This window comes from Corvus cornix, chromosome 2, assembly GCF_000738735.6.
Source record: "Corvus cornix cornix isolate S_Up_H32 chromosome 2, ASM73873v5, whole genome shotgun sequence".
Taxonomy (NCBI): Eukaryota; Metazoa; Chordata; class Aves; order Passeriformes; family Corvidae; genus Corvus; species Corvus cornix.
This window is the reverse complement of record NC_046333.1, coordinates 141,576,309-141,591,218: the sequence shown is the minus strand read 5'-3', so window position 1 is coordinate 141,591,218 and position 14,910 is coordinate 141,576,309. Positions and strand designations below refer to the sequence as shown.

At 41.9% G+C, this 14,910-nt stretch overlaps 1 protein-coding gene across 1 annotated transcript in view; it reads left to right on the top strand.

The window, feature by feature from the left end:
- SNTB1 (syntrophin beta 1) overlaps positions 1 to 14,910 on the top strand; it is a 110,252-nt gene that overhangs the window by 69,523 nt on the left and 25,819 nt on the right. Inside the window, exon 3 of the mRNA XM_039549923.1 lies at positions 792 to 999. Coding sequence (XP_039405857.1) covers positions 792 to 999 — 208 coding nt within the window. The remainder of the gene's footprint in view (positions 1 to 791; positions 1,000 to 14,910) is intronic.

Here is a 14,910-nt window from a genome sequence, read left to right as displayed (position 1 = left end):
GGTGTTGGCACAGGTCCCATAACCACAATGAACAGGATTTGTTTTCCTGAAAACTGTGTTCGGTTGTACTTTTCAAACCACGGTGGAAACCCACAGGATAGTCTAGTAGGAATGTTTTCTTTGAAACAAAACTCATCTCTTTCCACAGGAGTTTGAAAATCTGTAAAAGGTGCCTGCCAGCAGCAATCACATGGTTGCTGTTAGCACTTTCTTGTTGCCACTCTTTGCAGGATCTAAATGGAGCATTGAGGATGCTGGTAACTCCTAGAGAAGGCCAGTTGTGCTAGGCCTCTGGTTAATGCACTGAAACCACAGAATCCTAGGAAAATTCCTCTGTTTGGGATGAGGATGGTTTTCATTTATCTCTGCATGTGTAAAATAAACACACTGAAGAACTCTGGTTGAGCCATGATACCCAGCTAAGGAAGGGAGCAGCTTATCCCTGGCTTCTCTACAGTCATCTTCCATGCAGTTTGCAGTTCTGGGTGGTGTCCATGTCAGTGAATTTTCGTCTTGCCTTTATAATTGAAACTCCTGTTGACACGCTGTATGTGGGATTGCATCAGCACTGGCAAATCCCCTTCCCAGGGATGTTATCATAATTCCAGTAGAGACCTGTCCCCAGTTAAGATGATCCTACTCTATTCTGGTGTTGTAAAGGTAAGTTTTTAGTGCTAGGTCTCAATATTAGTATCCTAATTTTTAACTCATTGCATTCACTAAACGAGGTAATAAATTTAGCTGCCTATTAGTATATGAATGAACATAATGTTTTTCCCCCATTTTTCTAGAATTATTGAAGTTCATTCACCTGATGCCAAGCACACCGTGGTGCTCAGGAGTAAGGATTCAGCTACAGCCCAGGCCTGGTTCAATGCCATCCACTCCAGTGTCAATGAGCTCATCCCCAGGGTGATTGCAGAGGTCAGAGACCAGCTGGGTAAAACAGGGATTGCTGGAAGTCGAGAGATTAGGCATCTAGGCTGGCTTGCAGAAAAGGTAACAAAAACATTCTTATTTTCATTTCTAAGTTCTCTATCTCTTATTCTCTGTTCCTGAATTCAGCCTTGTCTGGAAGTAGAGAGACTAAATGAGATTCTGGGGATTGATTTAACTTTCCTTGAAGACCTTTCTTTTCTTAATGTGCCAATTTTTGTGCTTTAAAAAACCAAGCAGAAAACTATAACGTCCCCGTAAGTCTTTTCTTCTGCATGCCAATTAACAAAGACTTTCCTGGGAGATCAAAAAGTCTCGTGTCAAGTTCAGGGATGGGACACGAGTCATAAAAACTGACACCAGCCCTTGGGTTCACCTGCTGTTACAATTCCCATCAGGTATATGAGTTGTCACCTTCCTACTCCCAGCTAGGGAGGTACTTAGTCCATGGGCCACCACTCTGCTGTGCCTGACCTCGATCTGGAGCTGGGCATGATCTGGAATTCCCATAAAGGCTGGTAGCTTGTTCTTTAATTGTAACCCTGCATTTGAGCTGAGTATCCTGTAAGGCTGAGCTTGCAATTGCAACTCTTGCCCATCTTCCAAAGATTGAGTCTTAAAAGGTTTTATGCATAGAGAAAACCTGGCGTTCAGTTTGAGAGTAGTTTGGGGTCTGTTGACCCATGGAAAGATGATCCATGAATGCACAGGGGTGGTATCAGTAGTAGATGATCTGATTTTAAATCAGTAGTCTCAGAATTCATTTTAGGCACTGTACCAACTGGTAAGTGTGGATTTGCTACATTAGCAGTGTTAGAATTGTGCCTAGAAATAATTCCCATCCATCTACTGCCTGGGCAGCTGTTCAGAGCATCTCTGCCCCTCCAGCTGGGGTGTGTGGAAAAATGGCCACTGTGTACACACTGCCCTTTCACCTTGTGCATCCAGCAAAGATGTGGAAAACTGACTGTAACTGCCCTGAAAAAAAATACTGTATGTTTTATCTCTTTTTGGGATTTTGTAGATGAAAATATGGAAGCCACAGGCACAGGTGCCATATTTCTATCTAGTGTCCTTTAAGAAGGCACACCATTAGTTTTTAGCAAAATGTGGTTCGCTCTACACCACTTGCAGTGATGCAGAGATTGCAAAGACTTTCAGCAGATTTTGTATATTTTTCTGTCCCTCCCTCTAAGCTCACAGAGTGGTGACAACAGCACAACTCTTTGGCTGCTGTAGAAAATGTAAAAGTTTAGGGGAATAATTTGGGATTAAAACATCGAAGCATTAGTAAGTAAATTTTAGCAGTATTAAACTATGCAGCCACAGGATCTTTAATCTTGTTTTCCTTTTTGTATATCTCTAAACTTATAAAAAGCTGAACATAAGAGGCTTCTTCTGTTGCAAAATCCTTTCCTCTGAAAGGGTAACTGCTCTGTAGCAGATCACATAGATCTCATAAGCATAATATTCACAGATCATCTTAAGTGGAAACATGGCTTCTGGTTTATGAATTTCCTCTTCTTACAGTTACTACACAATATCCCATTCACATGCTTCTCTCTTTCTCTTTTTTTTTTTTTCTTTTTACTTTTTCCCCCTATGGGCTGAAATCTTATTTTGTGTTACTCATTATGGACCATTTTGAGGTCTGTCTAAATTTAGTGGTGAAACTTGTTTTGCCTTTGTTAGGGTCAGGCTGTGGCTCTGTGCATGTTCCAGTATATTTATGGTGGCTGTTACCAAGAATTAGACATAAGAGATTTGCAGTGACATTGTTACTCAAAAGGCAACTTGTTTTTTTTCACTAAAAACCATCCAGAACTGTGCAGTAGTAACTGAGGTCAAAAGCTCCCACCCTTCTCTCATGTTGGAGTCAGGCTGAAAAGTAGAGAAAATCCCTACATATGGCAAAAAGTGATGTGAAATTCCTTTTATTTTGTTACTGAGCTGTGGGCAGTAAAGCGTGCATGAAAGAATGATAACCTGCATATACTGTATATATGCCAGCTGTTTCTATACTGTTTCAGAGCAGGTGCTCAAGGCAGCTGGGGGAGGTGCTGACCACAGATGCTCCTTGTGCGAAACCTGTTTGTTAGTGGGAAGAAATTAAATTCTGCAGTGATTTGTGGAAGTGCACTGTGAATACCAGTGTGGTTGTTTGATCCTGCCTGGATGCCAGGTGCCCACCAAAGCCACTCTATCACTCCCCCTCTTCAGCTGGACAGGGGAGAGAAAATTAAACAAAAGGCATATTAGTTGAGATTAGGGCAGGGAAAGATAATTCACCAATTACCATCGTGGGCTAAACAGACTCAACTTGGGGAAAAATTAATTGAATTTATTACCAAACAAACCAGAGTAGGGTAATGAGAAAATAAAACCAAATCTTAAAAAACCTTTCCCCTGCCTTCTTCCCTTACTTGTGATTTTTCTCTACCTTTCTCCCCTCCCTGTGGCACAAATGGATTGGAATGGGGTTGTGGTCAGTTCATCACACCTTGTCCCTGCTGCTCCTTCCTCCTCAGGGGAGGACTCCTCACACTCCTCCCATGCTCCAGGGTGGGGTCCCTCCCACAGGAGCCAGTCCTCCATGAACTTGTCCAATGTGAGTCCTTCCCATGGCAGCAGTTCCTCACAAACTGCTGCAGCATAGATCCCCTGCAGCGTCACAGGTCCTGCCAGCAAACCTGCTCCAGGGTGGGCACCTCTCTCCACAGGACCACCAGTCCAGCCTGGAGCCAGCTCCAGCATGGGCTTCCCATCCCTCCAGCATGGGCTTCCCACCATGGTTTAATGGTGCATTAACCATTAAACATCTTAGACAGCTTTTATGGCATCATATTATATTACTCACATAGCATATCCTTAAAGTGAATTCTCAGCAAAATGGAAAGACTGTGAGCTGAATTCCTCTGCTTGTTTGGGGAATGCAAAATGTAATCCCATAGAAATTTCACTGTAATTTGCTGTGATTACTCTCTGCTTCAATTAAGCTGTTTCCTGGTTTGATATTTTTTATATGACTCTGCTCTAAACTTAGCTCTAAACTTCAACCTTCATGATACTACAAAAATAGATTCATTAGGGGAGCCTCCCTCAGGTGGGTAACATTAAAATAAATAATAGGTTATCTAAGATACTAAGCCATTGCATGCTAACAGGATTCTACCACCTTAACTGAACTTCCCTGTGAAGAAAGCACTAAACTTGTGGTCTTCAACCTGAAACTTCCATCTTGCAAGTCCACCTTCAGGTTCTTGGTGGGCAGTGAGGGTCTGTCTGACGGTAAATAGAGAGCTCTGCATCACTTTAAGAAAGCAAATGTTCACTGTGGCCTTCTTATAGGCAAGGAGGAAAACAGCCAGAAGCAATCATTAGAGATGCCATATTCCCTCTTTTATTAAGGAAGTAGCCTTGTCCTGACCTTGGCCTTATGAGGAAGGTTTCTAAAGCTGAGCAAGGATTAAGGAGTTGTATTAGTCACCAGCGTCCTAAAACTTCTCTGTAACTAAGAGAAATACCAAGTACTGGTTTGTAATGAAGTGTGTGCACTCCTCATCACTTTGTGTTTCCTGTATTTGTCTTTTCACTTCAGCAAGACCTGTGAATTTAACAGTTGTGCAAAGCATAAGGGAATAGTTACATGTGTGTTTTAATCCTTCTAGGTTTTGTCTTTTTATAATGCTCCCTGTAAAGATACTTTTAGCAACCAAATAAAAGAAAAGAATTAGTAATGTCATCTAAATTGAGGAATTTTTCCAAGTGTGTATTGTTTCTGTTTCTGTTCCTTCCAGGAATGCTTTCAATCCTTGTAGAAATGTCCTCTCTAGCTTCCCCCACCCCGCCCCCCATTTTTAATGCTTCTGCACATCTCATGACTTACAGAGGAGCTGAAACGTGCATCGCTGCTCTTCTCCTTACAGTTACCCATCTACCACTGGGTTCCTTTGTGAGGAGCAAGTTCTGCTCTTGAACTGAAGAGCTAAAACACTGAGGAAATGGTGGTTTATTTTATCACTCTGTAACGTCTGCTCCAATAGACCAAAATATCATTGGCAAAAGCTTTATCAAAATTTTTTCTTCTTTAATGCAAACACAAAAAGGTGTTCCGGCAAAAGGGGTTTTGCAAAGGTAGCTTTTGCCAATTCAGCAGTCAGCCAGCCACACAAAAGTATGACTGGCTTCAGGGGCAGCTGAAACTGTAGCCAGGCGCCAGCGTCAAGCTGGGTCAGTTAAGAAAAAAAAAAACCAAAACTAAATGAAACCCTGAGCTGTGCATCTCTCTGTCCTCGCTGTGCCAGTGACACTTTTCATGCAAGCTTGGAAGAAAGAAAAAGCATTTCTGCAGCCAGGGACTGTTCTCCTTTCCAGATGTCAAATGTCTTACAGGCAGTGGACTTCTTAAAATTATCTCAAAGCTCCTTTGAGAAACTTAAAAATAGGAATTGCAGCAAGTTGTCTTTTAGAATGTTAATTTTTAAAGCTGCAGAAAAAGGGACCTTACAGGCTTTTCTCACTAGATCTTACCCCAGCACTTGGTTCCTGTTCATGTTGCTCTGCCTGTGCAGGGCGAGGGTGTTGCTGCTCCCACAAATCTGGTGTGGGTTTCAGAGGGAAGAAAAGACCTGAGGGGAAATAAGCAAAGCAGCATGGTGAACCAGTTGTTTTTCAGCTCCTGACACTATCTCTGAAATGAAAAGTGTGTTAATATATTCCAGGCTGTTCAGTCTCCTCAAACCTTAGATAACCGTATCATTGTATTAGTGCTGAAGTGCAAGGCATGTCGCAGCAGAGTGATCTTCAGTATCGAGCTGTATATTGCAGTATTACATTTATCTCCCTGCTCTCACTCTAATTCAGAGGAGCTAGTGATAACAGGAAAATTGTGAGATGTGCAAGCTGTCCAAACAAGATTTAGGCAAATGACATGAGAGTGTATTTGAGGTTTTTTTTTTTCCCCAGTATGAAATGCTTGCCATTTCCTTAGGAAGCATGTTCACAGGCTAGCAAAATAAGTAGACAGCAACAGAGCCATGTTCTTATTCTCATCACAGAGAAATGAGTTTTCAAAGAAATGGAGATCTTTAGTTAAAAAGTTTTATATCATTTCCAAATTGTAAAAGTGAGCTTAAAATGTCTTTACATGAGAAAACCACCAGCCCACCACATAGCTAAAACATGTTGCCATTATTTAACATTATGTATCTGATGGTATCTGATCTTATTTATTCATATATGACTTCAATCACCTTCCCATGAAGCACAGCATCTGCTAGGCAGCATTTTAAAAAATGTGGCACAGCCATGTCTGTGGTTGCAGCTGCCACTGTTCCCCTTAGCACTTTCAGCTCTTCCATCATGGTGGTGGCAGTTCTGGTAGAAAAGTCATTTCTTTTGGAGGGACACCATTAATTTTCTGAAGGTTTTGTGACACAGGCAAATCCCAGTACAAGACGAGTAGTGAGACCTGTTTGCAAGGAGGAGGGGATTGGGAAGCTTCATTAGGCAGTGTGTCACTGTTTCTCTATGGTGGCTGCCTCGTCAGGCTGCACAGTCTGAACCAGCAGCATTTTTAGGAATGAAATCCAGGTTATACTGATCCCCAGGTGTCTCTTCTGTGTCTGGAAAATACCTGTGCATGTTTAGGCTGAGCATACATCAAGCTTTGGGTTGTACTGCCTGTTAACCCAGTACAAATCATTATATGGTTTCACCAGATAAATAACTGCTAGAAAAATGGGTGTTTGTTAAAAAAACTATTACTGAAATGCCTAACTTATTTGCAAGGAAATTACAGACAAATTTGGAAATACTACCCACCTATAATGTCCAGGAAGAAGAGCAAGGCAATTTGGTCCTGGTCTCTTGATTTTTGTGGTTCAAGAAGGATGCAATTTCTCATATTGATAATATACATCTGGTAATAATCTTAAAATTGATCTGACCTTTTAGAAATTACACATACCTCAAATGGAAAACCTTCTCTGTGTCCTAAATTAGAAACTGCACTTTTAAATACCAACTAATGACTTGCTGTGGAGCACTTATATCCAAATGAAGAATCCTGCTTTTGCCCTGTGTCACTTAACCTTGCAGCTTATTAATTCTGCAACTTATTTGTTTGCTTTGTAAAGCACCAGAACAGAGTTGTTAATTACATTAACAGTCTTCATTATCTGGAATAACGATCAGCCAGTTTAGGAAAGACGTAAACCTGAAATAGCATGAAGAGTAGTTTCCTCTCCAAGCTTCAGCGAGGTTCCTCCACAGGCCATTTTTACCAGCAGCGACATCGTTCTCTCCTTGCTTTAGGTGCATTCAGTAAATGGCTATATTAAGGAAAACTCAGGCTGAAAACAGCCTTTTCATTCACTGTACTGTTTTAAAGGCTTTGACAGTCTTTATCTGTAACACACCTGCTATTTCTTCCCATGCCAGTGAGAGACGAGCAAATAATAAAATGAAGTGCTCGTTGCAAGGGGACTGGAAAGAAGAATAGGTAGAAGTAAATAATGAAAAATTATGAGAATATGATGGTAAATGCATGCAGGACCTGAAATTGAAAGTCTGTATTTCTGCAGTACGGTTGGTTGTTGTAGAGAAGGAAAACCCTTCTGTCAGATAACTATAGAGCACAGTTAGATAGTGAGTGAGCACTCTTGTGCCTGTGGTAGCCTTCAGGTATTAAATTATTCCTGCAGAAGTTGAGGTGCAGTGTGAACTGGGCCCTGCATATCCCCGTGCCCTTCCTGTGAGGGCTGCATTAGTTTTGGTCAGATCCCAGCAGAGGTAATCACATCCTTCCTGCTGTCCCTCTGCCTCGGCTTTGATCTGACTCTCCTTGCAGATGGCTTAACTTTCTCCATAAAATACAGTATATGTCTATTGCTATTCCTATGAACCCCAGGAATGATGAGAAAGGTCCTTTTTATAGTCATCCCTCCCCAGAGTTTTATTTAACTTCTCCCTCCCTGCACCAGGAGGAATTCTGAGCTCAAGATGTGGCTGCTGCTCTGTCAGCTATGCCTGCACAGGCAGGGGGACACCAACCACAGGCAGGATCCTCATGTCTCTGCTGAGACAGGGACCTGCGCAGATGTCTGGTCAGCAAACCCAGGGTAGGGTTTGAGGGGGGAAATGATGGGCTGTAGCTTGAAAGGAGGGAGAGGATGTTGAAAGGAAATGGGGAGTTCAGTGCCTTCCTGAGCTGTTTCTCTTTGTTTCTCCGACATATCAGGGTGGTGGCTGTGGGACCACATGCCAGTGTGGTCCAGAGCACATCCTGATGTGGTTCTGAGCACTGGCTACTTTGCACAGTGTGTCTGCCACAGCATGAATACTTAACTCTTTGTTCTAGATAAACCAAACTGGAACTGCTGTTTGTCTGGGTTGGACTTTGCTGGACAAGGAGCTTTCTAGATTTTAGTAGATGAGGTATTTTCTTCCTAGATCTCGCTAAATTTTCAGGATGTTGGGCCTTTCCATCTTTTGCCTTGGCAGCTGCAGTTGATCTGTCCAAAAGAGTCCAGCTCCCCTCGTGCACCTGCTGGGCCATCTTACCTTTTAGGGCTTCACAGGTTTGAAAGCCTGTGTTTGAACATATTTGCAGTACAGTTCAGTTGAAAAAAAAAAAAAACAGCAAAGATACAGGTGTGATGTGAAAGAAGGCTTTGATCCCCTTCCTTCAGAAGCTGAGAAAAGGATTCCTTTTTTTCTCTCAGTCTCTGACAGAAAATATTGCAAGAAAGACAGTGAAGGAATTGGAGACAGTGATGCTCTTTGGTTTTCAAATGTGATTTAAATGCAACATGAACCTCCTTTATAAAACGCATTGCATACAAAGCAGAGACATCTGCTGAACCCATATCCAGCACTGCTGTCAGTGGGGAGTGGAGGGTGGCCTTCCTAATTATTTTAAGCGCTTAAGTGCCAAAACAACTGATCTGCTTCTGCCCCAGTGTGTTTCTTCCTCCCCTCACTGATGCAAGTAGGGTGCCAGCAGTGGCGGGTTAGGAAATGGAAACACCTGTTCTTGCCCAGCTGTGGGATGCAGGGTGGGAGAAACCAGACCAGCACAATGTTTGAGGAAGGTGTGGAGCTCATCCTGGGCATTTGGAGGTCTGTGGAGTGGTTTTTCAGGGTGAGGAAGCTGCCATTCAGGCAATGTTTTGGGGCAAACTCAGCTGGAACAAAGAGCAAGGCAAATGCAGTCTGAGCAATAGGAAAGCTGTGAGCACTGACCCCACTGACTGCACTGACCTGAGCAGCCCTGGGACACCCTTCAGCCCTTGGATCCCACGTCACTTCTATGGGACAAGCAGACTTATGCTTGCATCCCCAGGCCTATCCACCCTGAGTACACATCTGTGCGATGTGGGGTGCTGGCAAATTCTATTTTGCAAGAACTATGCCCTTGCACTCTGTCTGTTTGCTCATTCGTCTGCATTTTTCTGCTTACAGGCTGCATGTTAGAAACTTGAAAAGAGAGGGATTGTCAATCTAACAGAATCCTGGATTTTTCAGGCATTAAGTTCCCATCAAGCTGCATTTTCTCTGTTCAAAGTTACCTGGTTCTCATTTGCTGGTTTTGTCTCCTGAAGTTAAAAATCACCTTCAGGGAAATGGAGGGGCCCACTAGGGGAGTGTTGACCTTCAGGCTTTGCCCAGTATGAATTCTTCTCACCCCAGTCATCATTTCTTTGTTTTTTTTCTAGCATAACAATACTCCTATTTCAGCTTTTTGATTAATGACAGGAATAAATAGATCAGAAAGCAGCAGAATTTGCCATAAAAAAACCCTCTTTGTTCTGCAGCCCTTCTTTTCCCTCCAGGTCCCTCAGCTCATCTCCAGAGAAAACTTCTGGCAAAAGTAGAGCTATTCTTAGTAAAAATACCCTAATTTAGAGGGAAACATTTGGATTTTTTCCTCTCTTTTTGCATATTGTTGCCCCATCATGGTCGCCCAGTCAGCTTGCAGTCAGAGGAGTGCTATCTCTACCCACAAGTGCTTTTAGGACAGATGAGCTGGTTAATGTTGGAGGGCTGTTGTGGAAGAGCAGAGTATCACTGCTGGTACAAGCAGGAGCCATACATGTCTTGAAAACTGTTTTGCCAAAAAACTGTTAACAGAGAAAAATAAACAGATTTTCTAAATATATCTTGAGGAGAAGTTGTGTTCTCTGCTGGAAAGAGGGATTGACCTTCAGAAGAATAAGAGAGTTTTCAAAATACAGTGAAGATGGAAAAGTTATATGCGCTACAATTTTCAGCATGGCAAGACAGTCACTCAGTGCCGCCTCTACAAATCCAGTTCAATTCTAATGCTCAACCTCTGTTTATGTAATAAGTTCCTAAGGCTGCTAATACCAGCCTTTTACCTTATTATTGAATCCTGTAAAAATAAAATTATACCCCATAACACCATGAGAGCCCTTAACAAAAATGTGCCATTAGACAATTATATTGCAACACAGCAACTCGGTAGACTGCAGGGAAGTATTTCTCATCCAGTCTAATTGTTGTATCAATGGTATTTTCAACACCTTTGGTTACTGAGGAAGAAAGAACATGCTGATACCATATGTAAAATAGCATATTTTGAAGTTCTGATTTCAGGGCCTGACTGTGGTAAAAGTGCTTGAGTATGAGTGAAATCCTTGTAAGAACTGTACTTGAAACAAATCCACAATTGAAAAGGTTTCATGTATCATTCCTCTTCTCTCTCCCACTCTTAAATTAATTATTGTTTTATTTTAGTTATTTTAAGATGGGAAATATCTTGACAACAGAGTTTTAACATTAAAAAAATAGTGCCAATAAAAAAAAAAATCTTTTTATTCCCTTTCCCCCAGATTCTTCAGTTCTGAAGATTTATTTTTGCCTGCAGAATTATCTTAAGTGGACAATAATTGATAGTGCACATCATGATAATTAGTCTAACGAGTCTTCTAAATTCCAAGCCCCACAGCTATCTTTAAGCTCCACATTGTCTTTATTGTAATGTAAATAAAAGCTTTAGAGAAGTACTGGAAAAAAAATTTGATCGTGCGGGAGCCTCTTGTCCTCTCCTAGGGGTTTCCTCTACTCATTTTTAATGAGGCCCATATTAGTTGTCATTTGTACCTTCCCTGATGAATAGTTTGGAAGAAAAGCTTTCTCCGTGCACAGCGGAATTTGTGCCAAGTTGCTGACCTTTGCTTTTGGTGAGACCTCATTTGAGTCTTAGTCCCAAGCCCAAACATATTGTTGGATCAATCATGTTGATTTTTGGCTCAGATAGTAATGCAGGGCTAATGAGTTGTACTGTGTACACATTAACCTCAGAGCCGGCAGCGCTCACGGCAGGCTCGGAGCAGAACGCGCCGGGGCTGCAGGAAAGACATTCAGTGCTGGCATCTTAATAGAAGCAGACAATTAAAAACAGTAGAGCAGTATCACAGGTTCACTGCTTGTGGGATGTAGGATTTAATCAAAGCTGGAAAAACAAACTGCCTTCTGTTCTGTTGGGGAAAAAAAAAAGGCCTCAGTATTATAAAGGTGCTTTATGAACTGTGAAATAGAGAGGAAAGCCTGAATGTTTAAGCAGTAAGACAATGATTCTACTACCAAAAGGGAATCGGCTTTGGGGAACAGCCTTTGAATAACATTAGATTTAACCTTGTCAGAGCTTACAATCTAATGGCTATAATGGCATTGCAAGGAATTTGGGATAATTGATGTATTTTTTTTATTAGTAGATACCTTATTTAGCAATACTTTAGCAAATTTCTCCTTTATTCATAAGTAAAATTCCTAAGACCAATTGTTGAATTACCACAAACAGCCAGCATCCCTGGCTTTGAAAGAAGCTGTTTCTGATAATTTCCAAAAGCAACACGTCACTCAAAGGACAAGATTTTGACCTCATTTTACAGTTGTAAAACTAGGGAGAGACAGTATTTTGCTAATCATCCTATGGAGAGATAGACAAAAATCCCAACATGCATTATATCCTTCTACTGACTGTTTTCCTCACTTGAAGAATTAGGAAGGGAAGGAAGAATTACTCAATGACTACTAAGAAAGCAACATTTTCAATTTTAATGTAAGCTCTAAACAACCGCAGGTAAGGGACAGAGAGAATAAATTTGATTTCTGCAGATCACACATAGTTTTGTGTCCTCCTCTTTGTGCAATGAAAACTGATCAATAAGGCTGAAAGACTGTTACTGCTTCAAATATCAAATTCAGTGAAATCAAATGGAAAAACCCAAAGTACACAGAGATCCAATCTTTGGTGTTCACATTAGACTTTGGATGCAAGATAGGAAACAGCTGAAAGGGACAGGGGGAGAAGGGGGTAGGGGTATCCAAAACAGGATATGCTAGAAGAGTAAAATTCTCTCCAGGTATGATTAGCTGTCCCATCCTGCATTGTTGTGGCATTGTTGGAAGGGCGTGCTGGTTTGTACAGTGAGCCAGTTCAGTGGTCAGGGTACAAAAAGGGGGTCTGGAGCCAAAGTGTATGTCTGGGTGTATGTCTGAAGGACATATGCTTGGGGGTTTGGACCTTCTGCTCTCAGTGTAGTGACACTGCTGTTGAAGACAAATGGACTTGCCAAAGGTTTTCTCAGATGTTTCTGGATTCCCTGAGTTTCAGGTGTTCTTGCAGTATCAGTAGCCCTGCTGGAAGGAAGCACCTGGGTTTTAACCACTAACGACTATTAGCTGCAGTGAAGATTCCTGAAACTGTGTGAACACATTATTCTTGGAGATTTTTTTGTTTATACATTTCTGCTGAGCAAATGCTGCTGTGCAAACATTCATTTGTTGATCTTGTGCTGAAAATAGTTGCAGACATTAGCCAGAGTAGCTGCCGATGTGTAGCGTGGCTAAAGCTGCTTTTTTGTACTTCATGCTGGAAATGCCAGTGATGTTTATGGAAATGGCTCTAAAAGGTTCCCTTTGAGGAGAAGCCTGCTACAGGAATAGAAGCATACCTATTTGCTTGTGGAATGAAAAGCTTGTACATTATTATGAAAGAAAATAGTTTATGGTGTTGTCTCTGGCTTCTGTCACCCCGGAAAGTTGAATGCAGGGCTCTTCAGGTGGGGGAATACATTAACACTTCATGTTTAAACACACATGTATTCATTCCACATAAAAATGCTTATTATTGCTATGTTCTTTGGATCTCTGAATCACAGGGTCAAGGAAAATATTAATGTTCTCCCACATAAAATTTCAAGAGAGAGGTTTAAATCTGCTTGCCCAAAACTGCAGGCATGTGTTAACAAGGCAAAGGCAAATGGAAGAAATGGAAGAAGCTGGAGGTGTTGCAAAGAGGAGCAGAGTGGAGAGGAGTTGCACAGCTTCTATGGGATAGTGTGGGAACCTTTTATGTGATGTTTTTGTCTGGTTTTGTGGATTTTGGGAAGACTGGCTGTTGAGGATGAGCTGACTAGCTCTTGGATTCTTCCTTCACTGTTGCAAGAGTTTGAAATGAGAAAGAGAGCAGCACTGATTCTGGGGGTGCTTGTTGTGGCTAATAACATAATACTAATAATTATGTTAGTATGAGAGTGCCTAGGGTATAGCCAAAGCTGGAATGCCATGGCGTGAGATAGCAGCAGAAATAGTACTGATAGGGGCAGGCCCTGCTCCAAACCCTGACCATCTGAGCAGGCAAGAAGAGGAAGAAGGAAACATGGGACCACACATCTGGTGTGTCTCTGCTGAGATTTTTGTTCCTCTGGGACATAAGCCAAATGGCTTATGACAGTTAGAGCTGGGGAAAAGGGAAGAGTGAGACAGCACTGAAGGGATTGGAAGATGAATCTGAGCTACAAGAGCCTGGAGGAAGGTGACAGTGGAAGGAGCAGCTCATCAATGAACTGCAAAGAGCTCTGGGTGCAGACAGGTGTACAAAATGTTGAGTGGGTTGGAAGGTATTGGAATCTTCTGTACTGGCAAGAATAAGACCAGCCTTCTCTGAACCTTTCATAGGCACATAAGATTAACTCTTCACAGCTGCAAGGAGACCTCAAAGAGAGGAATTTTACTTCCTCTCTCTTATTTTCCTTCAGATTGGACAGAGTTTGCACTTATCAAACATCATGTACATCATCAGCTTCCATTAGCCCGGATACATTAAGTAAAACTTCAGTTTCTAGCCTCTTCAAATAACTTGAAACAGCTGCTTGGATATTTGCAAGTGCAAGCAGAAGGAATGGGTTGTGGTTACAGGATCACATTCAAGTGAGTGAACAATTCTGAAACACAGTGGCAAGGGGGCAACCACTAACTGATAATGGTTACACACCTGTAGCCCTGTGTGGACCTGCAAAGGGGTTCATGGTTTTGGAAACAATAGCACTACAGGCTGCTCTGCTAAAAAATGAAATACAAGAATACCAGCCTCAGAGGTAACAGAGATCTCAGACTGCTTTTCTTCTAGGGAAGCAAATAGCCACCATGTTGCCTTGTGTCAGCCCCAGAGATTATGGGTTTAGTGCCCAGGATTCAGCAGCAGCAAAGGTTATGTGCACTTGCAGATAACAACAAATGAAGTTTGCTCCAGATCTTTCTCTTCCCCTTCTGTCACTCTGCAGCTCAGCCTCAGCATTCCCCCTCACTGACTGCCCCTTCCTCTGATGCTGGCTGGGCTATCCATGACTGCTCTCTGAGGATGTACTTTTGAATAAATGGTGCTTTTAAAGGGGTACTACTTATATGCATGAAAATGTTGTAATAGCTAGCCTGATTTCCATCTGGCATAATTTAGGAGTAAATCCATTGACGTCAATAGAACTGCAAAGACATAAATATAATTGAAGTCAGACCCTATATTTTTAAGGTTAAGCCTAAAAAATGCTCTCCCTCTCCCCCCTCAAATCTTTTCTCTTTCAAGCTCTGTCACAAATGTAAATGTCTTAATTGGGATTTTGTCTATTTCTGCCCAGTTTAATCAAGGATCTGTCAGTAAAGAATTTT